We start from the raw sequence: 26,671 nt of genomic DNA, 5'->3' as shown, positions 1-26,671 counted from the left end.
AACATCTTTGACTGCATTGTTTTTATATGCTTAACATTAATACAAGGGTGTTGATGTGCAGTGAATTCCTCTGTTATCTACTGCGTGCTACCTGAATGATGATGTCTGGGCCACAGCGCCTCTCTGCCAAGCTACTGCTTTGTTGTTATTTGTGGTGACACATGCAGGGACTGGAAAAGGTCAATGGCTTCTCCCATAAAGGGAAATAAGAGAACCTCTGGATCATAACATCTGCATATCTATGAGCCAGAGAGAGTGGCTGTGACTCGCTTCCGTGGATTTATTGGCTAGCATACGAGTCTAAATGGAGAGTCATAATTGTGTGGAGACGAAGGAATCCAAGCAGGATATATTATGTTAATGTGGCGTCTGCTAGAGGAGAAGAAAGGACTGTGGAGTAGTATTTGTGTTTTCTGCCACTCAGAGTCTGCATCTCATGAAAGCAGTCAGCTTCAAGGTTTTTGCTCTCTGTGTGTACTAACCAGAGCTATTCATAGCTTTGATTGCCCCTGAGCAGAGCTTTGTCTGTGTGAGTGACTTACCAAACTGTGCAAGACGCAATATGTCTGAGCGATGGCTGTGCGCTTGTGTTTTTATTTCTCTCTGTGTGTGAGACAATTTCGAATAATTCATTCATTTTTGGGAAATTCTGTTTAGGAATCAGGAGTGATATTTATTCCGCACTGCAGGAGAGTGTTTGTTTCCTAACAAATGGAGTGAATTTTATAAAAGCAGGGCCCTGCTGAAGCAGCCAGAGCCTCTGACTCAGCCTCTGACTTGTGAGTGCTGCTCTACCTTTCCCACGCAGACCTTAAGATTTTTGTTCCTTCAGCAATGACTGGAAGGCAGCTGCTGTCTGCAAGCCTGCCAATCCTCATTACTGGCTGAAATGGAGTAAATTGATGGGAAAGATTTTGTTATTTTCTCTAAGTGGAAGAGCTGACTTCCCGAGAACTGAGCAAGTATATACTCTATTTCTGTCCGTATCTCTTTGTGTAGTTGCCTGTACTGTGTGTTTGTGTATGTTCATGTGCAGACACTGGACAAATTAATGAGACTATGTGAGGATATAAACTAATCCAATAAAGTGGCAGGCAGTTGGTGCATTGTCAAACATGTACAAAAGAGCAAACTTCAGGCGGGTAGAGGAGAAGGAGAAATGTGGAGTTTTGATTTTAAAAAAGTCTTTATCAATTAAATGACTTGTCCTTGAAACACTTAAGAGAACAACCAGTGGCAGGTCCTTATTGGGTTTCAGATCAGGTGACAATACATGAGTCTAACCTTTAAGTATTAATTCAGGGGTCTGTCCATTTGGACACAGTAGGGAGATCATGAGTGTCAAACAAAACATAATTCCCCAAAACTCACAAATCAAAAACTGAACAAAAACACTCCAAAAAAAAATACAATACATCAAAAATACAAAATATAGATTCTGGTGTGCTTCTGTTCACATGGCAAATGGCAAAACATTGTAAAACAAGAGTTTCTCATCTTCTCATCTAACTCTCGGCAAGAAAGCGAATAAGAATATTCCTGTTCAGGAAGCACAGCATTAACTGTTCATTAGGAACTGAGGGTTTGGAATGCATGCACGCTTCTAGAGAGAGACTTCTTGGATTATTAAACTTGATCAGGAAATTGGTTTCAGGCCTGTTTTCTAAAGCAATTAGTTTAACACAGAATAACTCACGCAAAGTATGTTTTTTATTTGAGTCATAACCATTTACTTTCTGTTTTTGATTTATTGTCGTTTTTTTTCTGTGTATGTTTTTTTTTAATTCTTTGGTTTCTGAGTTTTTGGGAAGTACTTTGTGAATGACTCTCATTAACTTCCACCTCTTTTCCCAATTATCCAATCAAGACACATCCTGAATAAATGCATAAAAAGAGCAGTCTCTCGTATTGTTTCTTGATTTGAAGATTTCGGCCCTTTTTTCTTTAAGAGCACCAGTACTTGCTGAGTGCATCCAAAGATGTACCCAGTGAACAAACCACTATCTTTTTGGACTTGCAGTTGGTACATTGTGTTTTTTGAGGCTGTTGTTGAATTGCTCAGTTATTTTGTCCACCCATTGCAGAGGAGGTGGATGAAATATAACAAGAACACCCTGTGTTGGTAACCCCTTGTAGATAGACATTGCTTCTTTTGTGTAAAAATCACAGAACTCCAACACAAAAGTTGGCATTGTTGAAGACAATTTTTCACCTGACGTTGACTTCACGTGTGTGCTGTAAGTGTGTAATCTACATTTCCTGTGAGGACAAGGTGCAGTCTGGTCTGCTCAGTAAAGGGCAGATTGGGTTTTATTGTTCTTATCGGGTCTTATCGTGCGATTAAGAGAAACAGATTGTGTGCTGTGTCATATGTTGAGCAGAAGACAAATATATGCACAGAACAAATCTCCTCCCTTGTGCTTTTAGGGAAAGCCTCTCGACACATTGCTTCACAGCCAAGCATTAGGCAAGCTACTTCAGTATGCCATGTGTGGGATTGGATGTGACATGGCGGTGCATGCAGGGGATGTCATGGTGATTCCTCCTGCGTTGTTTGTGTGCATGTGTGTGGTTGAGAGTTCATGTGCGGATGATCACTCTGCAGATTGAGAGGCTGCTGAGCACATACTGTATGTAGATGTTATTTAGAGGTCAAGCTGTATATCATGAGGAGTACTGCAGGGGCCTTACACAACATGATGATAATCTGACTTAAGTATTTGTTCAGACCATGGTGATAATATCTGAATATCACAAAACGACGTCCAGTGCTTCCTTTTTACAGCTTATTTTCTCTCCATGCGTTGCCCTCAGGTACACATTTCTCATCATAACAAGGCAGTTTAGGTGGATTATTTTGTCCCACACTGGGATGCTTTCTTGCTGTGATGTGTGTCAGGATGATTCTTAATGACTTCCTTGTGTTTTCAATGGCCCACCAATCAGTGTGTGTCCTTGACTCTGTCATCTGTGTTGCTGCATGGAGAACATAAGGAGGCTTTGATCCTTTGAGTATGCGTGTGCGATTGTGTCTGTGATATGTTTTCAAGAGAAAGAGCGCTATCTAGGTGTGTGTATGCATACATACATGTACATCTCTTCATGTTCCTATGTTTGTGTGTCTATACTGTGTGTGCAGGCAGTGCAGCAACCCCGTCCTCCACTACAGCACAGACCCAGGCTCCGCTCTTCAGACATCTTGTGCGTCTCTGGTGAGTAATCAGGTAATTGATCATAGAGACAGGTAATTATTCCTGTGCCAAGCTCACTGGCAAATGAAAAGTCCGGCAAAAAGCATCCGTCTCATCCAACACAGCCTAGAGTAAGAGGACAAGGGAAGAGTAAAAATGGGGTTCTGGGAGGATAGATGGCCAAACCAAAGGCCTTAAATCACAAGTGAGGTTTTTAGCTCATTTAGTCTTGGCGTGTGTGTTCCAGATGTTCATAACCACAACCCTAGATGCAGGATGGACATTAAAGGGACATATTCTTAGCTAATTCAGAAAGGATCCCTGTTTAGCAACTTGAAAATACATTCCTTTTTCTCTGAAGTTGTTGTTCCGTTGGTCACAAGAAGTTTGAATAAAAATCTGAAATCGTGACAGATGGAAATCCATTGATCAGAACACTTAAATGGTCTTGTAGTGTGCTTTACTTGGGCCTGCACCCTGTGGGTTGTAAAAGGTGAGCTACTGTTGGTGTGACAAAGTGCTTACAGGCAGAATTTTACCTCCCCCTGCCTACATCTGTGATCTAGATTGCTTGCTTCATTGGTGTCATTTAGGTTTGTTCTGGAGCAGTGAGTAAACCAATCTTCTTACATACACCCCTGTCTGCAGTTTGCCTTGATTTATGAACAGGGAATAACCCAGCCGAACTTGAGGCTCATTTGTCACCTGTCATTAAGATGTACTGGTAAGGTGTTTTCCTGTTACAAATAGCCCCCCTCAGCCCCCACTCTTCAGGGCAGTAGTTGTGCTGCTGCTGCTGCTGCTTCTGGTGCTGTGTTGTGGAGCGCAGAGGAGGAAGTAGAAGAAGAAGAAGAAAGAGAGAAGCCTTGCTGTCTCTCCAGCTGTGTGTAGCTTACATAGAAGGGAAGAGTATTATGTGTTGTCCAGTCTGTCTCCCGTAATTGCATTGCCGTCTACACCAGAAGATCTTGTTCCCCTCACGGCGATCACTCATTGTCATTTTTCATCTTTGAGAGTGAGCGTGCAATGCCTTTTTTTTCCTCCCTTCTCTTCACCCCCCCACCCCTTCCTCACACACCCCTCCAATGCGCACAGAAGTGGTTGCGCTCTTGTGGGCTGAAACTCCCACTGGAGGCAGACACTTATTTGGCTCCAGGATAAAGCTAGATGTGTGCTGAATTGAAAAGCTAAGTCTAGCATGAAACTCGGGGGCCATGGGAGACTAATCAGTTGTTGAAAGGCAAATAAATAAATAAAGGCACATTGCAAATCTAATTTAGCCTGGACGTATGCTCCTGCATTCTGTGAGCCTGTCTGCTGCTAAAGCTTCAGTTGTGAAACACAAGCAAATGCATGAGTTTCTTGTTTCCCTTTGTTTCAGTGCAGAGTGATGGAGGGCTGGAGAGAGGGATAGGAAGGGACATTAACCCCAGAGAGGTGAAGGAGGGAGGAGGAAGGGTGAGGCTGGCTGGATGGGTGAGGTTGAAAGAGGTACAGTTGCAGATTTGTCATTAAATATGTATTTCCTTCAGCAGAAATCCTTCTAAACACACTCCCTGAACTGACTATTCAATTGGTATCCTCCAAGCTGTGTGGTGGGAGTGAGGCGAGTGGAAAGAGAAAGACACACATGCAGAAAGAGAAAGAGAGAGAGAGAGAGAGAGAGAGAGAGAGAGAGAGACGAGAGAATATGTTTGACAGGAATACGAAACAAAAGCGGGAGAGGCTGTCTGGGAGGGAAAAGCTGAGCCGACAAACCAGTTAATGTAGCTCTAATCAAACGTTCGCGAGTGTTAAATATTCAGAAACTAAACAATGACAGAGAAGCTGAAACATAAAGGGCTGCATTGTTAACCAGCTGCAGCTTCAGATCTTGAAAAATTATAGATACTGTTCCAGGAGTGAAATAACTGGAGCATGTGTGACAGCTAAGATTACACATAGCTACACAGCTAATACTCATTAATATCTGAGCCTAATTATAGCATTCAGAACTGAACTTGTTGGCTTAATAGTCTATTTCTAGAGAGGCACTCAGAGTGTGTTCATTTACCTGCTCACACAGCACAGAGGTGCTATGATGACTAGTAACAGAGGCATTTATAAGGGCACAACTTGAAGTGGCTTTTAAAGACATACAGAGGTGTTTTCTCTAACCATCTTAAGCTGTCGAATCGTTGACAGATTTGGGGTTAATCTCTCCGATTTGGGCTTCCATCCAGAGTTTGCATCAATATTCAGCAACCATGCACAGAGGAATGTGTTGCAGAAAAGGAAACACATTAATTTCTCTACCAGTAGTAGCCTCTGAAGCCCAGAATGCAGATAAGATGCAAAATATCTTTTCTTTTTTCAATTCTCTTCTTTTTTCTTGACCTGAAAAACACAATATCTCGTTTTCATTGTGGAATCTACTGCTCTCTCCACCTACATGTAAAACAACAGCTGAAAGCAACAGCTTGAAGTCCATTCTTTAGAAGATGATAAAATTAGGAAAATCTCTAACTTAACAATCATGGTTCAGTGTGTTACTGTGCTTATATTTGCTAATTAGCACAAAACGCACAGTACAGATGAAGCTGAAGGGAATGTCATTACTAGTCATAAAGTATTTGACAAATTTAAATTCTGACCTGATGGTTGTGCTAGATGAAAGGTTAAGAGATCACCAAAGTGATGTAAATTCATTCTGAAGGGGACATGAATATAACAAGTTACATTTCATGTGATCTGTAAGCTTAATAGAGTACACTACAGTGTATGTGTGTGTGTATAGATAGATAGATCGATAGTTCGATAATATATATATTATATTAGATGAGACTACTAAAAATACTAAAAGTAAATTATTTCTCCACTCTAATTGCCAAAATAATTACCAACATGAAATGATTCCATAGTATCAGGATGCTGCTAAGAAATAAAGTGTTTTCCTTTTATACAGAGTTTGAAGAGGAGAGGGAAAACAACCTGAAAAATATCAAGTATCCAAATGTTTTTGATCATCTATTTACATTAACTGTCAATTGTATGGTTTTGTTATAGTAATTTGAAGCAAGATTCCTGGAGCTTGTTTATCCTTATCCTTATTTCTACTCAGGCTTTAGTTACACAGATGAGTGCTGACTTGATTAACTTTGTTCCAGGTTCCCTCCAAAAAGTATTATTACTTAATAATATTCAATTCCGGTGCAAGCTGGAATTCATTTTATTCCTGCAGTGTGTGTTTATTTGAGTGCAGCTCGACTCTAGCTACCAGTTATGAAAGTAATTGCATGCAAGATTGTCAGAAAATGTCCACTTGTCCTAAAAAAGGCTTCATAGAACTAAGAACATTTCCCTTAAATTATTTAGCACTATCTCTTCCGAGGTTCCTTCTATTTCCATAGGAAAGTATCTACGTACTCCTAAGTATAAACCAATGTTTAAAATGCACTTCCCCACCACACACACACACACTTTTAATGTCTCTGCAGTGAGTTCAGTATTTCATATGATCTATTGGAAAAAAGATATCTTCACCAAAGTATAAACAAACCTTATGATGACACAGCTGGGTTTTGCATTTAAGCACTGCAACAAATTGTCACATTGGTTCATTTAAAGTTGTTAAAGGCCTTGCACACAGGTGTTTTTAATTACCCTGGCTAATTAGACCTTTCTTCAGGTTGAAGTTGGGTGGTCCAATCCTGAGCATTAAGTGATGTCACAAAGAATGACAGTGGGGTAAGTTGTACTACCCTAACAGGTGCAACAAAGCTAACTGGAGACAGAGTGAGAAGTCAGTCAAACCCAGTTTGCATGCACCCACACAGTCCTGAGAAGAGATGTATTCAAGCAATATAAGTGAAAACACCTGTGTGGGTGGACTGTAGGTGTGCAGGGCCTTTATATCAATGCAGTTTGGAATCACTTTCATTATCTACCCTCCAGCACCCTTATGTTTTCCACTCTAGCATGTCTGCCTTCTCTTACTTTGCAAATCCTTAAGATGAGCTGGGAATGCTGGGATATTTTTTCAGTCAAAGTGAAAGAGGATAACAAGTGAAGTCTACCACTGTTTCCCTCAATACTGGTCCAATTTAACACCAATTTTGGGCTTTTCACTGCCCGTCTTGTCAAAAGAGGGGTGAGAAGGCCACCGAGCGAGGATTTTTGAATTTGGTCTCAAGGTCGATTCCCGTTCTGTGAAGGGTTAATAATGAGCTCTGTGCAGCAAGACCTCTCTGACTCTCAGCTGGAGCTCACCCTTATGAACTCAGGTAGTGGGCATCTAGTATGCATGGCTCCCTGCTGTGACCGATAGTTAGAGAAACATGGAAATTGCATTCACATACTCACTGGGAGCTTGCTTTCCTCCCCCTGTGATGGTCTGATCCCACAAGATCTGCAGTTAAACCTCAACTGTATAACCCAAAAGTATAGTTAAATGATGCCTAAATTAGCTGTTTTTGTTACTTTCATCCAATTTTCACCAAATATGGTACATTTAGATGAGCCCAAAAAGCTTTGCAGTCATTTTGTGTTATGTCATATTGTTTTCCCATAATTGGTGACAAAAACTCTTAGACTCTTCTACACATTGTGCAATTACAAGCACATTTGGACAGCACATGCATACTATATCAACTCCAAGTGCTCATGCAAAATGGCATTTCACCTATAGGTGACAGTGACATGACAAATTTACTTGAAGTTTGCACAGCTCAAGCCACAAAGCCCCAGTGTTGCTGTTGTTGTCCGGGTTAAAAGGCCACAAAGTGACAGAAGCTAAACAACTCCCACCCCTCATTCATGCTCTACTGAAGCCAACTCTGACTCATCAAGACACACACAGCCATGAATCAGGGAGAAAAGGCCAGAGTGAATGGGCTATATATGTGTGTGTATGTGTGTGTGTGTGTGTGTGTGTGTGTGTGTGTGTGTGTGTGTGTGTGTGTGTGTGTGTGTGTGTATGTGTGTGTGTGTGTGTGTGTGTTAGGTGGGAGTTAATATGTTCTCAAAACCTCATCAACAAACAGCATCTGTGGCTGACACTTTTGGGCAGATGTTTATTTCTAATCAATATGAACACAAAGAGATTACAGCAAAGTCTTATCATCTGTCATCTATTATAGCATGACTCCAGTAAATATACTGTCATTGTCTGCTCTACCTGTCATCGAAAGTGAAACCTGCAGTAGTCAACTGGCTGAGCAGCTTTGAGCTTCAGTGGCAGTGGTCCAGTCAATGCTGTGGCAATGATAATGAAGAGGCTGTGCCCTTCCCAAGCTTTGTGAGTGGTATCATGAAAGCACTCAAACATGTAAGGGCATATCTGATTTGCAAACCAAAATGCTCTCAGCCAAAACAGTCTCTTTCAGTTGTTCAGTCACAAGTGGAGTATATTAAAGACACATTTGACACAAAATTATATCACTTACAGTATGTATACAGGCTTTTTTGCAGCTGCCAAGAGCTGCAGATAAACTGACAGAAAAAGTTGCACATTTCTCATTCGATCTGCAGGTCATCTTGAGATCAAAAAGGAGAATATTGCCTCTGTAAATATGCTGAAATTTTTATGCATTGCTTTTGCATCCATAAATTGAAAATTCACATGATCAAGGCTGACAATTTGAAAACAAGCATGCCTTTTCAGACACTAGACACTGCTTGTGTTTATCATTGTTAAAATAGTGATATGAGTTGAGTTGTACAAGCTGAGTGCATGTCTAGTAAATCCCATTCAGCGCTAGAAATGGTGCAAGCTGATCACACACATTATGCCAACCATATTGCCCCTCAGAGCAAGACACTCCACACAGTAAATGTAAGACACAGATGCAGACATGCATAATGCATGAGTGTTGAGCAAGTGTTCACATTGCGATGTGAGTGTGCATGTTGAGAGTATTTATGGCATATTGCACTGTGAATAATCACTCCAAACACACTTGTGTACACGCTCACACACACACATTTGCATGTACATTGATGCACACACGCCTGCACATGCACACACTGAGCAATCTAGTCTCTGCTGACAGTACATGCGGATGTCTTCTTGGCAGCATATAACCTGCATCAAACTACCTGCTTGGCTTGCACTGAGCAGGTAATGACATGTATATAATATTATTGCATTAATAGAAATGTACGCAACAGTATTCACTAGACTGGTTTATTCAGTATTAATAATGAGAAGTCATTACTGTGCTGTTCTTTACATCCATAACAGATTTAGTGTACTATCTTACTGCATCTATTGATCACTGAGCAGAAGAGGATACTGTATCGGTCAGTATTCTCCATTGGGAAGAGACTGTTTACAGAGACCTTGGATGCTGCACTTGGTAAACTTATTGACCAGTGACTAGTATGTTCAAATAAACCCTGCTCATGAATATTGACTGACATCCCATAAAATATTGACATGTGTGCTGTGCTGGATCCTTGGTTTTGTGTTTTTGTCTGTTTCCCTGCAGATGTGTGGATGGATGGAGAGATCGAATTCTTTTTGAATTGTATATACTGCTGCAAATAGTAAAAAAGTAATTTGTTACCCCAACAAAAAGAGATAAAAACTAAAAAGTTTATTTATTAATATTAGTCATAGTTTTGTGTATGATTACAACCTTGTGATGTTGTTTCTCAGAATGTGGAGACAGTCCATAAAATCTGTAATGAAACTTAATTTTATTTTCACACATTAGTCATCATTTAATGGTTCACTGGTTTATGTTTATTCAAACTCAAATTTTCATTCATAAGCCTAATGAATCCTGAAGTGTCCCCTAAATACAGTGTAGGTGAAATGTCATTGTCATTTTCAAATTTCAATCATAATGTGACTATGCAAAGTGCTGAAACAAGCTTCACAAATAAAACTTTAATAAAGGTTATCATGTGTCTAATTTTATCACAAGATTATAATTTTAACTGTATATAAATGTATTAATCAGATATTTTTTTAAAAAACAAAGGGGAGAATATGGAGAAATGTATCTTGTTTCTAGTTTAAGTGACTAGGAAATATAGGAGGATTATTGAAATAACTAAAACATACATGTTATCCTCTGTTTTCAGAATGCATTTGTTTTAGGATAAATATAATTTTATGACTCAATGATATTAAAGGACTTGATGTCAATTTTCATTCTATTTATAGGATTTAAGCGCTAAATATAGTTTGACAGAAGCACAAGTCACGTGATGTACACTATTCGGAAAAGTATGAAGACTTTGAATTTTTAATTTTATATATAATAGACTCTTTTGTCATAACGTGTATAGATGTAACAACTGGATTGACTCCTTTCACAAGCTACTTGTGACCTGACGTGACTCGGGGCGTCACGCTGGAGCTCAGACTTTGACATTTATGAGCTGGAAATTGAATTGAGACTTGGATCTCACGAGTTAAGTGACTCAAACAAGGCTCGTTGTGCCTCACATTTGTTGTTTGTTTGAAATAGAGGTTGGCGATACCTATCAATCACAGCGCTACTTTCATTTACACATTTCTGCAAGTGTTGCATTTTTTTCCAGCATGATCAACTAATGTAATGAGCTCAGCGTGGGAAGCAAAGGGGAGAGGTTTTAAAGGGGGGTGAGGGCGGTGCTGATGGAGCAATCAAATCCTATCATGAGGATTGGTAACCTACTGGGTGGTGAACGGGCCTCTGTATCAATCAGCTGTATGCGGAGAGGAGAATACATGGGCTCTGGAGCTTCCTCCATCCCACACACGGCCTCCAATTAAACAATTAGGCGCAGAGGCTGCTCTAATTGGAAACATGGCTGGTCCTGCTGTACAAGGGCCTCCACTACATCAACAGTCCTTCAGCCGCCCTACTCCATGCCACTCAGCATGCCCTTGAGTTGAACTCTAACATCCCCATCACTCTCTATCTCACTGCCCCCTCTTGCTCCTTCTTTCTCTCTCTTTCTCTGTCTACATGTCTCTCTGTCTCTCTCTCTCTGCTTCTGTTTCTGATCTAATTGCATCCCTCCATATGGAGGGTGAGAAAACTGCAGCGTCCGCAAACCTGCGTGTATTTTCTGTGGCTCCTGTGTCCTTTATTATGGCACAAGCCGCAACAATTCAAGAGAAAGGATCCAGGATTACACCAATGTGTACCCTCCACCTTCATTTCCCTATTTTCCCAGATAGAAACAGTCAGGACAAATATTTTCTCATGGTCTTGAAAAGTAGTTCCACGTAGAAACAGACGTTGTAAACCCTGAATAATTACACTCTTTTGAAACACAGTGTGAGTGCTGCTTCCTCGGATGTGGCCCGTCCCACAGTGTCACCGTGAGGAAAATGACAAAGCACCATGTCACAGAGGAATGCCGGGCATGTTGTAGCCAGTCACCCAGGTCAGACTCCTGACAGCAGGCTGGTTTTATGGTTTTGCTGACTGCTGCTTTTGATGGTGTAATTCTGACAATAATCTCATTCTCTCCCTCTCTCTTGCCTGGTCTCAAGGAGCTTTGTGCTCAGCCTTCTTCTTCCCAGCGGCTGGCAGTCAGGAGGGAAAGGTGGGGGGGGGGTGCACATTTCATTAGCTTTCAATTCATATTGAATTTATTAATCCCATGCTGGTTCTGCGGGGTGGAAGGCTGCTTAAGAAGGGGGAAAATATCTTCGATATAGACACCTTTTCCTCCATCTGCTTGCAATGTGTGTGCAATGCAAAAGTCTATGAAAGAGAGGAGGAGGGGGAAGAGAGGGGCAAAGGAACCAAGAAGGCGGGAAAAGAGAGGGAGAATAACAACGACAGCCTAACAACAAGGGCTTGTGAAAAGACTGCAGCGGGAAAAAGTGTGTCAGATCATTTACCAGCAGGGATGCACGACTTCATCTTTTTAAAGGCAGCAGCCCTGCAGAAAGGCTCTTGTCTAGTCAGCACTGCAACAAAGGCACAGCTATGGCTTTATTTGTGTGCCTGGAATGTTCCTGTGTGCACAGGGGCAGCACCCGAACAACTAACCCTCAGCTCCATCAAGGGAGGGAACATGGCGCGAACCTCAGCCAGACCTCACCCCTAGATAGAGAAGCAAAGCATTGTTGCAACAACTGAGCTGACAAGCACTTCACACTATTTAACTACAGAAGTGACTCAACAAAGAGCAGCTCTCTGCCTAACTGCCTCTGAATAACTCTGTTTGACGTCGTTCTGAAGAGACTCATCTTGTAGTACACTGGTCCTGTTACAAAGCACGTTGTAGAGTTGGATTTGAGCAGGTGCCAGCTGACAAAGAACTGAAGTTTATCCATCCTGTGCAAGGACAGCCCACAAGCAGACAGCTACTATTTTTGGTCATTCAAGCTATAATGCCTTGTTGACCTGCAGAGCTAGCAGGTCATCAGGCTATTTTTTTTTTTTTTTTTTTGTCAGAGTGGTTCGCAGTCTGCTTTGCATGACCCTTCAATCAGTGAGCCTTTACACACTCCAGCCCGGCTGCTCAGATGGAAGCTGAGGGCCTGGAGCCAGCATCTCTGCACCCTCAGCACTCTGCAGCCCTCTCAAGCTAATGACGAGGGGGCTGCTCCCACTTTGTCATATGAAGAACTCTCAATTTTGGCATCTCTGTGCTTGTGCCTGTGTGTGGGAGGAGCTGGGAGGTTCATGTCAACTCTTTTTACACTGGCAGCAGAACGGGGTATAATGTCGGAGTAAAGCAGAATTGTCAACTTGAAACAATTTAGAGCACAATTTCTGCCTGTTCAGAAAAGTTCAGGACCTGCTGATTTGGATGTTTGCTTATATCATCATTTTTTCCTGCACACCCAACACCTGCCAATCAGCCACCCGCTCACATACTGTATCTGACAGAGATCAAACCATCGTAGCAGCACTACTGGACATGCAGCCAGCACACACCACCAGCCACCAATCCCTGATATTCCAATCCATTCATTTATTTATAATCAGGTAAGTACAAGGTCTACTGTATTGTTCTGCAGGGGTCATGAAGAAGAGATGACTGCATCTGTAGAGATGTCTTCAATCCTGCTGTGGCTTTTACAGATAAAGAATTTATATGCTTCCTACTATATATGAATATTTATCACATTTCTGAAAGCTAAAATAATGCTGTATTCATGGTGAACATACACAGCACAATGCAATAGTGCAACAATGACAAGTGACACATTTCACAAACCAAATATTTCAAACTTGTTCTCCCCTTTAAAATTCCAAGAATACAATTTTAAATATGTCTGGACTTCAGCCAAACAAGAGCCAATTAAACGCTGTGCATAGAGCTCTCTGTTTCCTCCAGTTCATGGGTCAAGTTTTATTTTCATCACCTGGCTTACTAGCCAGCTTTTATGTCAAGTTTGATTTAGTCTACTTTTTCCTAAATGCAACTTTATCCGCGGACTCTACCACAGGTATGCTTCTATTTTCATGTTTCACTTTCCAGTTTCCTCATTTTAAAGGCCAAAGTGAAATTCTTTATTGAACACAGTAAGACACTGTGGCTATTTATAGGAAAAAGAGAAAATCTCACCACTATATTTATTTATTTGCTTTTATGTTTTTTGCTCAGTGTCAATTGCAAAAATGGTAATTACCATCTAGTGAAAATGAACCAAATACAGTAAGCACTTGTATCATGCTCTTTTATAATTCAGGTCAGCCTTGTGGCTCTTAAAACATTATATTATTGTAATTCAAGCACAACCTTGGCTCTCACGATGTTTTTATTCCACATTTTAATAACCTTGCAGTCAGGGCCAAGTGCCATTATGTGAGTAAATGAATGGAATAAGTGCTTGTTCTCATTATTTTCAAAAGCTCTCCTCAATCCATCTTTGCAGACTAGATTTGTAAGTGCTAAGACAAAAACTCTCAATAAGCATTAAATGTCTATGTTTGTGTGTTTGTGAGAGAGGGGGAGATATAGGGAGGGAGGGGAAGCAGAGAGCACACATCTCTGTGTGCTTTAACATGGGGGCTGGGAGGAGGGCTACTTTATTTGAACATGGCACGCTTGTTGACCCTCTTCATAACTATTCATCCACTGCAGAGGCCAAGAATGGGATATTACCACTTAGCCTCTGTAAACACTAGTTATGCTGTTGAACTATGGACCTTGAAGTCATGATCTTAACTGCTGGATGCCTCAGCTGTGTCTGCCAGTGAAGGAAAAAAAAAAACCTTCCTGCCTGGGTGGTCAATTTTATTGATTTACAGAAAGCTTTTCAAATAGGTCACATGATTCTTGTGATTTTTCTGTAGCTGTGTTGTTCACCCTGTCTCTTGTCCTGCATATAAGGTCATAGAACATACACACAGCTACACATGCATACACACATACACAAACATATCAGAGCCTGAGGCCACACATTTCTCCACATCATGTGCACCTTGAGTGTTTTATGCTCTACTATCTTAGCATGTTAAATGATAACTGAGCCTAATTTTCCATCCTATACGTTACTGTTTTTGTCTCTTATTTGACCACAGGCCCTCATTAAATTCAGCCCATGTTCTCTCTCTGGCTAAATCTCAGATTTATTATTCACTTTCTCCAGGATTTAGTCACACAACAGTGAGACAGTGCCCTCTGACAAATGCTCCCACTGTATGGCAGAATGGCAGGGACCACAGAGCACATCAAATCAAATGTCAGAAGAGCAGTTGGCCAACTCCAAACTATCTTACGCTTCCTTTTCCCCAATATTCTTGAACGCTGCTGGGATACAATATATATGACAGAATGTCTCTGTGGGACTAAGATAAGAGGGTGCTGGAGATAAGTGAGAGAAAACCATCACCAGATATGATAGCAATCTGTATCCACATTAGTTACTCTGCTATGACAACTGTGCTCATCGGCTGCGCTATTAGATGTTTTTTCTGTTAAACAATCTTATACAGATGGTATCACGCCACAATTGTTTTTCATATCAAGGAGAGTGATGATAAAGCGTGGGAAGCACTGAATGCGAGATTATCACTCATTCCTATGGGGAGATTTAAGGTTAAGAAAGCTGCTCAATCCTAAAAGATCAGAATAAAGACACAAAGCTGATGTCGTAGACTGCACAAAACAAGCGCAAAACTCCTGGTATTGGTAATTGGTTTAAAGTGCTTGCATAATTAACATATCTAAGCCAGATCATATCATTTAGATCTGGAATATTTCCTGTGTTTTTTCGTGTGAGGGAAAAACACTTATTTGGCTTGGGAGCAGTCTAAACAGCAAGCAAGTATTTTAGTTTAATTAGACACAAACAGTAGCAATACTGGGACATTTGAAAGGGCCAGTAGCTTCTGTCTGATGTCAACAGCGTGTCTTTGTGCAAGTTACTGAATGAATAAACACTGTGTGTTGGCAATGGAAGAAATTGTTTAAGACCTGCTTCAAATGTCCACACAGTTTTCATCTTCTGCAAGGTCATGTTGGTGAAATGTCTTCCCAATGAATACTTGGAACGAACTGATCTCCTCACATGTCGCTGTCTGGTACAGTATTATCACTCTTCCAGCTACCACACCTTCATGACTCTATCAGTTTCAGGAGCAATCAACTGCTTTCTGACCTCTGGACCTGCTGTCATCACCACCTTTATGGCCTGGTTTTCTCAACTTTCACTTTCAGTAACTGCAAACAGGAAATGTGACCTATGATTCTATGATTGTGGGCTGTTATTTATGGGCACACAACCAGATATTTGCAGTGTATTTTCAGAAACTACAAGGCAGCAATAACTTCATAAAATAACAGTTAAGAATAACAGAGACATGGTGTAATGCTTGGATCACATGGCAAAAGCAATGGGATTAATGTAAGAAATACTGAATAAAGTTGTGCATTAAGAGAGCGTAATTACTCAATATTGAATCACAGGATAACAGAAGAAATTATGGGCTGGCTGGCCAACCAGTTGCCATTCATTTCTAAAAATAAACCACCATGACTAAAGACAGCTTATATTGTATTATAATTAGGAGGCATTGCACAATGATAGGACAAGGACTTGCTAAAAACTCATTAGTAATATTTAATAAACCTACAGCACTCACACTTGGAAATAGAGGAAGTAATATTCAGACTGGGAGTACGCCTTGGGGTAAAAATGAAAAGAAAAGTTCTGTTGGCTGAATTTAGTTTAAATTCCTGGGTTGCTTGAAGTATTGACTGCAAAAAACAGAATATTTGAACCAAAAAAAGAGAGAGATAGGAAAATAGGCTTAACTATTCTGAGGAATTGCTTATTTTATATGACAGTGGCTGACAATGTTGCACCACAATGTTGCATGTACAATATAAAGTAATTTGTGATGATCTTTATCCACAGTATTAGTGTTTGATGAATTGTTGTTGAAATGATTTATAAATGTCAGCTCCAATTGCACTGACTGTAAGAATTATTTGCATGCACAGCCCACAGAGGAAAACACAGTACTATACAGTCTACATAATGGTAACACAAATTCAACTGGACAGAGAAGCCTACTTAAATGAGTTAGCCTAAAGCTTAATGCAGACTACAGTGCATACAAGCCGAAAGAACAGGGAAAAAAACTGATTTTGTTTGCTTTATTTCTCTTACAATTTGCAGCTGTAATTGAAGCCCTTTGGTTTGGCTGAACACCAGCTTGGATGCTGGTTGTATGAGATCAGAGCTGCAGCTCTCAGTTGTGCAATGTTTTGCCATATTTTGGAAAAATTAAATATACGGCTGTGCTCTGCAAAAATCATGGACTTCAATGATGTACAATATTATTTTGAATGAAATGCTCGCTGCAGCTAAAACCAGCAAAAGCAATAAAATGCAGATAATATCTTGAAGGTAATGTTAAGTTATTTTCTGAGGACATTCTATAAATAAACTTTTTTAACCACGATCCCGTATCAAACTTCAAAGACGACACTCTTACTGTTGTTAATACTGTTGAAGACTTATAGAACGTAATTTATATCCTCCAAAGTGAAGGCACGTCAAACACTTACACTGGTCCATGCACTGCATTAGTGCTGCACAAATGCAAACCTACTTGCCTCATAAATAAGCCCATATTTTTCTCTTAAGTGTCAGATTTTCTCCTGAACTCTGTCAGGGGCAACAAGGTCATGTGATATGCAGAGAGGCTGTCATCAACCAGAAGGCTTGATCCAATCCACTGTGACGACAACTATCCACCCTGCTAAAGTGTCCCTGAGCAACATGTTGTTTGTATAAGCTGCTCTCAGGTTGTGACAAGAAGAAAAATCAAATAAAGCTGATGAATCACTCAGCTGATAAAAAGCAACCAATTAAGTTGGATTGATTTCTGTTGTGCATAATAGTTACAATAATAATATGGATAAGGTGTAATCACATCAATGTTATACCATCTATTATGATGTTATTCTGACTTGTATTTGTTTTTCCGCATCTTACATAATATCTAAATAAAGATGTGGATAAATGTGTGTGTTTCAGTCATACAGTAGCTTTACACAAAGCAATAAATGATCATGTGTTTTGAGCTATGCCATTATTAAACTGTTGCTTGTTGTGGTAAGACATTTGAACTTTGTATTTGTATAGTTTATTACCTTGCTCTTTTATTGTATTTACCTTTGACTGTACTTGCCTGCATTGTACTTATTGCCACATCCTCCTTTATTCTGTAAATGTATCAACAAAGACATATTTATTTATTTATGTTGATATTCTTTAAATGTCCTCTTGATGTAATAGTTTCTTATATTTTATTCAATAATACGCATTTGCTTTATTGCTTATACATTTTAGATTTTATTCATCTTACCACAGTCGGTTAAATTGGGGTCAAAATGAATATATGGTATTTGATTGAAATAAAACAAAACAAAGGGAGCATCAATGCATCTCGGTTGCACATTTCAATTGCAAGTGCAACATGACATGCGCTAGGTGGTGCACTGTGTAAGTGAGCAAGTTTATAGGGTTTGATCATTAGTAACAAAATCTGTTGCTCAGTAGCGCCACTTGCGCTGGCCTAGCGGCAATACCTATCAGTCTTGTGTTATTACAGCCCTCATGACCACGACAATATCAAGTTAGCTATACTAAAATCCAGAACCTGTCGCAGTGACTTTCAAAATAAAACAATCATTAATGCTAACATGCTGCAGAATCTTTTTATAACTCAAAAGCACCAGGAAAAAACGCTAATGTATTATTCGCTAATTATATATAAATGATAAGGATAGTTTTTTTTAAAATCTATGCTCATAGCGGAACTCATAGCTATAAAGACAATAATTCTCTACTTTTGCTTTGCCGGAAGTGTCGCGAGCTCTCTGATGTCTGTTTGTCTGTCTTCAGGGAACTTGACAAAGCTTTGACCACGAATGAGCCAATAGGCTGTGGAAGGCAGAGTTGTCCCTGTGGCCGCCATTAAAGAAAGGAATCCATGAATTCAAATGGAAACCAACAGGAACCGAGGCTGAAAAAAATGATCGAAATAATCGTTAAAATATAGGCCGATGGCAGATTTCGAGAGGTTTTCACAGGATGTGTTTCGTTTTTAGACTGAATTTTGCGATGGAGGAGTAAGACAGGACGTTTTTATTTTTTTTAAGCAGAGACCGTTTTAGGGCTAAGGGGGAGGGGGAGAGTTGCTTCTTTGCTCTCCTTTTCTTTTTGTTTTATGAACATTTTCCGCTTCCTTTAATTAGTTTGGACTGTGTGCTTTTGAGATGTCGACATAAAAGACCACACAAGTCTCTTTTATCCGCTTTTAGCTCCGGCGGGGGGGGTGGGGGGGGGACTGCAATCGGGAAGGTTGTTGAATTAACTATCCTCCAGCCAAATGTTAGCTACAAAAAATATCTCTCGCTGATTAAGCCTGCACATCTTAGAAAACACAACTCCGCAAATTTGTTCTTTATTTCCCGGGAAGTAAAATGATGGAGAGTTGGACCTCGCAGTGAAGAAGGATGAGTTCTTGTTTTGTACCAAACGGGGCCAGTTTGGAGGATTGCCACTCCAATCTATTCTGTCTGGTAAGAGATTTAAAACTAAAGGAAAGCAGCCATTTTTAACTAGCTGAACAGGGGCTAAGCTAACGTTAGCCACAGAGGCATCAGTTGATAGTAGCTTAGCGAGGCTTACGGCCCTGTCGAGCTGACATCATTTCATTTCAAGATATCCCAGCTCTCTAACGTTACAGTATGTTCTTTTTAAACACTTAAATGTAAGGGTCTGTCTGTTATAATTTTCTTTCTACCACATTACCATTTCCCCCTGTTAGCGAACCAAACACTCTAGCTGAAAGCTACTCGCTTGTAAAGCTTCATTTACTACATTTCACAGGGCAGACACAGCAACATACTGCCAGTTAGCACGGAAATAAATGTTGTGCATTTTACTGCCAGAAGCACGACTTGTTTCCCCAATGAGTAAGTTGTTGTTGTTGTTGCACTTTCTCCCTTTCGCCTCAACACCTTTTGTTGTTACTAACTTGCCATTTCCTTCTCGGCACATTTCCACTATGTTTTTATCAAGTGGTGACCCGTAAATCACACACAACATGCACTTAAGTTTGCAGCATTAAGTTATGTCGCTGAGACTGGGAAACCGTGGTGCATTTGCTGTTAAATACGGTTTGTGTTCAACACTTGACAACTCCTGCAGGAACAAATGTCAATGCCAAACTTGCACAGCTTGTCGGTGAAAGCACGCCCCTTATGTTGTGACTAGAAAGCTCCTTTTTGCAACTAGTATGTGACAAGTTTGTGGTAGCAGTATTTGTTTGCAAACGTTAATTATTTATGTAATGTGTCATTATCTTGTTTGTCCGTGGCTAAATCTCCATGGACTTCATTTTCTAGTATTCACACCAACTAGGGCACAGGCCCCGGGCTGATTATATAATCTCTGGCATGCATTCCTGGGCATTACAAACATCTAGGTAGCTACATATCTCAACTACTCTTTCTTCTACTATAAGCTACTCAGGGAGTTTGGGTGAGGTTTATGATGTGTTTCTCTGTCCCTGAATATCTTTTTCATCGTATCATGTTGTCAGTTGTGGCCAGTTCGCTAAATAGTTGTGGTTGCGCTCTTACACACATGGAGTTAACAGGTCTTCTTTAAATCCCTTGTGAGGTAAATAGTGCAGTGAGCCTCCACTGTGTAGTGCACAGTTCAAGCCACTACAGTAAAAGTAAAGGTGTTGCTTGAGCGTACGGTTCCTCCTCTGGCCTGATAATCAAGAACATGATCTGAATGTGTTTGTTGTTGCAGTTAATTGGCTTGTCAGCAGGCTTAACTACAGTTTCACTTGCAGGTTAGCGGAGGAGTGTAATGCTACCTTCATGTGCTCCTGTTTACATCCTGCTTCCACTATCGGAAGTAACAGATGTGATTTGCCAAGTCCTATAATGTAACCTTTAGAAAAGATAGATTTTTGTTACAGATTAAATGACACAGAAGCACTTTGTGGCACAGTGACAGAAGTAAAAGACCACAAAATGCATTGACAGTAGGTTGAATTGTTAACGCATGTATGCACAAAATATTATCAAAAGTTAAATGAGGAGTGAGAGTAGAAATGCATCACTAGTAATGTTTACATTGAATCTGGTATAGTAACAATATAGTGAAATACTACACTGCTTTTACCACAAATTGACACAGCTTTCAAGCTGTCTGCTCTCTGAAGGTAATATTTCATTGCAGAAAATCCCCACTCTCTCAATACTACTCTGCTGGGTCGATTGTGTGTGCTGAACTCGTAATTACAATGTTTACGGCGGCACTTGAAGGCAGCGTTGGCTACAGTGGACAGGCGAGGTAGAGGCTGGTAGATGTGGTGCTGTGCCTGTCTGGCTGACATTTTCCTGCACACTGAGACTAAGCATAACACCACTGCTGTTATGACTCACTCGCTGAACAGACTCCACTTTGTGGTTTTATGGTGAAAGAATGCGAACACATTGTGGTTCTTTTTTTCCCCCCATAGTTTTTCACTGGATAGTTCAACATGGACTTTGATACTACTTGTTGCATGCTTTTTTTTTTGTTTTGTTTTAAAAAGTGGCCTTCTTGGAGTTAACTTGGAGTGTAAGTTCAGTTTATGAGCTCATGTCTTATTATGCATGTTTTGTAGCTGTCTTTTTATGACATTTGCAGTTTGAGCTGCCATGCATTTCAGTGTTAGCGCAGGCTCTAATCTTTTACAGAAAGCACTACAAAAATATTCTGTTTGTGGATGGCATTGAACGTGGCATACGTTCAAGTGACAAGTGCTGTGTATAAAGTAGCTCCAGTGAAACTGATAGAATGCATTCTCCTTGACCAAATGCAAACACACACTTGTTAGTTTCATGTTTGCTCCATGACAGCGTTAAACGAGGGGGAGAGAGAGAGGTGACAGACAGAAAAAGAGACAGAGCCTTGGTAGAAGAGGAGCATCTGCGACATGATTTGAGCAGCTTCACCTGTTGCTTGTCTCATATCTTGAAAGGCAGGAAGGCAGCTGTTTGAACACTGTGTTCCCTACTGAGACCCAGAACCCTAAGTGGCCAGAGGGAAGGTGAGCAGCTGGCAAAATCCCAAGTACGCATCACTTCAGGAAAACTTCCTGCCTCTATCCAGTGGCTTTGGCCTTAGATTCCCTCCTAATGCAGCCGTGTGATTTTTGGCTTTGCCATATGAAAGATAAAACTTCTCATGACCCACATTGCTTGCCCTGCTGTGACATTTTATAAGCAGTCGCTCACATACCTGAGCATCTACTCAGACAGGGGGAAAGCTATGTAGATTCCAAAGCCGTGCACTAGGGGTTGGCGATATGGCGCTAAAATAAAATCACAATATTTCAGGGTATTTCTGCGATAAAGATATTCTTGACAATATGATGAAATACTCCTTGCTGGACTTTTGGCTCTCCTCATATTCAGTCAAGTGCTTCTGCTTGAGGTGGTGAAATAAGTTTGTTGTTACCGTCTTCTTGCACTTCTTATATATTACTGTGGTTTTTTGTGCATCTGATCTTTCGTAACCAAACCACTTCCACACTACTGAAGTCGTTCCTCTTTATGGAACTAACTCCTCTACCTCTACCATGGAGCTGGTAGCAATGTAACTTTTGCTTTGAGTCATGCTTGTTGTTGCTGTGTGTAACGATATGACGTCGATACATCAACAAATCGGAATATTGCCATTATGATGATATTAATTTTTTCTATCATGTTAAAATTATACGGATATCATTGTGAACGATACGCTATGGCACACCCCTGCCATGCATGAAGTGTTTGATGCAGGCTCCTGCATGTGTACCACACGTTGGAAGGAAATGAACATATATCTTTGGCATGCTCTGTTTTTGCACACAGGCTGCCACTAATTTATTTTGAAAGGACAGACAGAACAACTGCAGAAGGCACATTTATCCTTGATAGAGCAGTCTGCCTCTTGGATATTATTGTTGATGAGGAGTGGAGTACTGACGTGTCTAGTCCTCGACAGAGGGGCTGTCCAGCTCTGCATCTTGAAGCTCAGAAATATGTAAAGACAGCAGTTAATATTTTTATCTGGAGCTCACAGTTTGTTTTAATACACAATTCCTTATATTTTGTGCAAACTATAAGCAGGGTGACTTCAGGTTTCTGCAATTTAATGTTGTAACTTAATATTTTAATGCAATTGCAAATGCAATTTGATGCTTAATCCCTAAATAAAACAGACTACTGTGCAACTAGAGAGGTTGTTGTCCGTAGTGGACCTATGAAAACGTATTAAAAGGTGTGAATGCCGTTTTTTTTATTGTTATGAAGTCGTACAAGATACATTATGTTACGACACTTATCTGTAAGATAAACTCCTGGTATTTCAACTGTGATATTTGTTTTTACTTTATGGCTTGCAGAGTCCTAACTTATGTAAAGAAATGTTCAGTCTTAATAATTAGTTCCGTCCATCATGAATCAGCAGTGGAAATGCTTATTTTCTGTGTAAATGAAGCAGATTCTGCTGACTTCTGACGCTTTTGTCTAATTCTCATGAATAAGTTCAGCAGGTTTAGATGTGTATCATTACTCTGAACTAAACATCTAGCTTCAGAGCTACTCAAGGTCTTCGCTTCCTCATTTTTCTCTCCAGTCCTGTAGTCATACAGTATATTGGATAAAACCCCTAAAAGTCAGTGTATTCACTTAAAAACTGTTCAAAGTTTCAAGTGGGGTCCAGTTTGAGTTCGCCTTGTCTCTCCATCTTCACAGTGTTGAGCTCAGCAGCTCACTGGAAGTGAAATAACTTGATGTAAAATTTGCTGGCTTTGTGTTCTCTAGCGTCCCAGTGCAGAAGATAAAAGAGCGCTCTGAATGTCAGTGAGCAGATATTGAACCACAGCTGAAATTGCAAACAATTTTCAACTCAGATGGTCAACATTACATTTTTTAAAATATTGAATAGATTTCCTAATATTCTCACATTTTATATATACAGTAGATGTATCCTAAACTTTGAAGATGTTGTGATTTCATCTGAGGCCTCTGCACAGTTAATAGAGGAGCTCTGTGAACATTAGTCATTCAAATTTATCTTTGAAGTAGTGTTCTGTGTTATGCATCTGCACTGATGATTTATTGAATTGAGGTGGTTGTGACAGTTTGATAATGTAGCAAGTGTTAATGATGGTGTATAGATATTGAGGATGGAGGTGTCAGATAGAGACTTAAAGTACTAAACATAATACACTCTAAGCAGGCTATTACTGGGGATAATTGCTTGTTGACAGTAACGCACAGCATTTAGTTATACTTGTTCCCTTATAGCATAATTGCTGTAGTGAAGGATTTTTTTGTGCCATGTATTCTAAAGGCAAGATTCATAATGTATTCAATAGCCTTCTTGGCAGAGAAACTGCAACATATATACATACATCTCAATACTGACAGAAATTGTTGCAAAAGCAGTGATGAATAGAAGTGTAGTGTAAGATGAAGAGTCAAGCCCTCTGCTCTTGTAGGCTGTTGTATTTCATTGACGCATTAACAGCACATCAGCAGAAATAATCAGTTATTTTAGCTGTGACTGCTACTATGGTGGCTAAATCTCAGGAAGGAGACTTTCACAACTTTCAGTGCCCACAGGATGTGGTCAGTTGGTTCAATTTGCCCCGCGTGTGTAGTTGTACTGCAGTAACTGTAGATAGTAACAACAAGCATGTCAGTGTTTTCTCTGTGTGCCATTTCAGAGGTCGCCTGATACCAAGCTGACTGCTAATTAAACTATTTAACCTTCTCATGACCACATGTAGTGCTGCATGGAGTCGCTTGTTCGCTTGATTTTGAAGAATGCCTCACGACTCTGTGTTACGAGGGATGGGAATTGTTAAGATTTAATTGATACCAGTGCCATTATCGATTCTGCTTATCAGTCCGATTCTTTATCGATTCCCTTACCAATTCCTGATCAATTTTCTGTGTGGGGGGGGAAAAAGTAGGCTTACACAGAGTTTCACTGTCAACACAACTGTTTTATGTTCTCCACTGTTTATCAATAAGCTTGCATGCTGATGAATATATGAAACTAGACTAACTAGAGAAAATAAATGGTCCACAACCAAAAGTTAACTGCATTAATTCATGAAATAATTAATTTGAAAGCATCTTACGGTCTTCTGTCTGTATGAGAATAACAAAATGAGAGGGAGGAGTGCTCCGCTGTGTTATTAACGCCACGTCTCCAGCAGTGGAGAGCAGCCTCTCTGCTGCACCGTTAGTTCTGTGGAAAGCCTTGGTTTTACAAGACGCCGAGCAGACACGTGGCTTTTGAGGTGAAACAGACTGAGCACCAAGTTATTTTCTTCTTATTTTCTTTTTCTCACCTCAGAGTTGGTTTAAGTTGTTAAATGCTGCAGCGTGTGTGTTGGTCAGCTAGTCTTGTTTGTTACTGCTGTTCGCTGCTCCTCTCCGTTAATGTTAGTCTCTGAGTGACCATGTAGAAAGTTCACAGTGTACTTCACGTTCATCTCACAAAGGTAATTATTTACTCCATTAAATCAAAAAACGCTTGGAACCGCTGCCTTTTTTGAAGATGAATTACAAGATAGGCAAAGATAACTCTAGCATGTGTGTGCTGTAGACAGTCCAGAGGCTGCACTGCCCTCGCAGTCGAGTTCCACCTTTTTTGTTCCGTCAACATCACATGTCTGGACATCGATAAGAGGAACTGATAAGCTTGGAGACATATGATTCTGATGGTTTGGACAATTAGGAACCGGTTCTCAACTGGAACTGGTTCTTGATTCCCATCCCTATGTGTTACTCTTTTAAAAACTGTTACTTGTTATATAATTTAAGTTACCATAAGTTTGTTTTCATTCAATAGACAGTTAATAAACAATTTATTTGTTTCAGCACAGATCACAACTATGTGATAGCTGTACCCAAGTTTTATTTGGTCGGAGGTTGGATTGAGAGCAGTTTTCATTGCCCTACATGCTCCTGTTCTTGTAGGTAGAGAGGCCTTGTAGCATGTAATATGACTTAATGTTTATCTAAATCCACTCTGCCTTGACAATAACAAAATGTCAAGCTGCAACTGCATCCACTTTGTTCATTACTGTATCAGATCTAACCTGTAAGAGCCATGGTAATGTACAGTATCAGTCACGTTTGGATACATTGAGAAAGTGTGTCCAAACTTTTGACTGGTACTGTATATCTCTCTTCTATTAAGTGGTCGTTGGGTGCAGTTAGGTAGGTTTTAAGGCTCATTTTCTCTTTTTTATCTCTTTTATCTCTTTTAAGGCTTAAGAGCTACCTTAAAACATAAAATGAATTCATAAGGGATATCAGAGACAAAGCAAGCAAAGGAGGATAGTCTTGTAAACTTAATATCTTAATTATTATTAATTAACTTAATACAAATAATTATGATTAATTAAAAAAAAATATATACAATAGTTTAATAATAGCAAAAGTTACCAAAACACATTTGAATAAGAGTCATGCAATTCAAACCAAGGTGAGTCAGATATCACTGCCCTCTCACCGGCTTGATGCCTGACTGTCTGTGTGCAGCACATAATCACGTCTACAAGTGTGAAACCAATATCTGTGAGGGGGGGAAGGCTCTAATAAAATCTGTGGGGCACTTATGAACAAAACCGTTTTATACAATGAGCGCCTAACACTCAATACCATTGGGGACTGGCCCGATAGTATTGTGTGGCCAGTGAGATGATGGGGGGTAGGGAATGGGGGGGGGGGGGTTACTTGCTAATTGCCTATCTGTACTGCTTACGATCTGGTTTCACAGTTAACCGTTGTCTCCACCCTGCCTTTGCATTGTGTGCACAGATGTTTCCTAGCAAGATGCAGGTGTAATGTAGTGCTTCTCACACTCCAGCAGGAAGGAGCACCCTAACTGCTGCGGCTCAGTTGTTACACACAAACCCAGCTCTGCTGTTTGCATCTCGGTGCTTGTCCTCAGCATGTGTAGCAGCTTTTCAATTCCTCAGGAGCCAGATTGTTCATCAGAGATCATG

General features: G+C 40.2%; 1 protein-coding gene across 1 annotated transcript in view; it reads left to right on the top strand.

Moving 5' to 3' along the window:
* Positions 1 to 18,528: 18,528 nt before the first annotated feature.
* Positions 18,529 to 26,671, top strand: part of med13a (mediator complex subunit 13a) — a 78,492-nt gene continuing 70,349 nt past the window's right edge. Inside the window, exon 1 of the mRNA XM_044369990.1 lies at positions 18,529 to 19,172. Within this exon, the coding sequence (XP_044225925.1) occupies positions 19,107 to 19,172 (66 nt within the window). The 5' untranslated portion in view covers positions 18,529 to 19,106. The remainder of the gene's footprint in view (positions 19,173 to 26,671) is intronic.

Source organism: Thunnus albacares, chromosome 13, assembly GCF_914725855.1.
Source record: "Thunnus albacares chromosome 13, fThuAlb1.1, whole genome shotgun sequence".
Lineage (NCBI taxonomy): Eukaryota > Metazoa > Chordata > Actinopteri > Scombriformes > Scombridae > Thunnus > Thunnus albacares.
The sequence above is the reverse complement of the archived record's forward strand: the minus strand, read 5'-3'. Positions and strand labels throughout refer to the sequence as shown.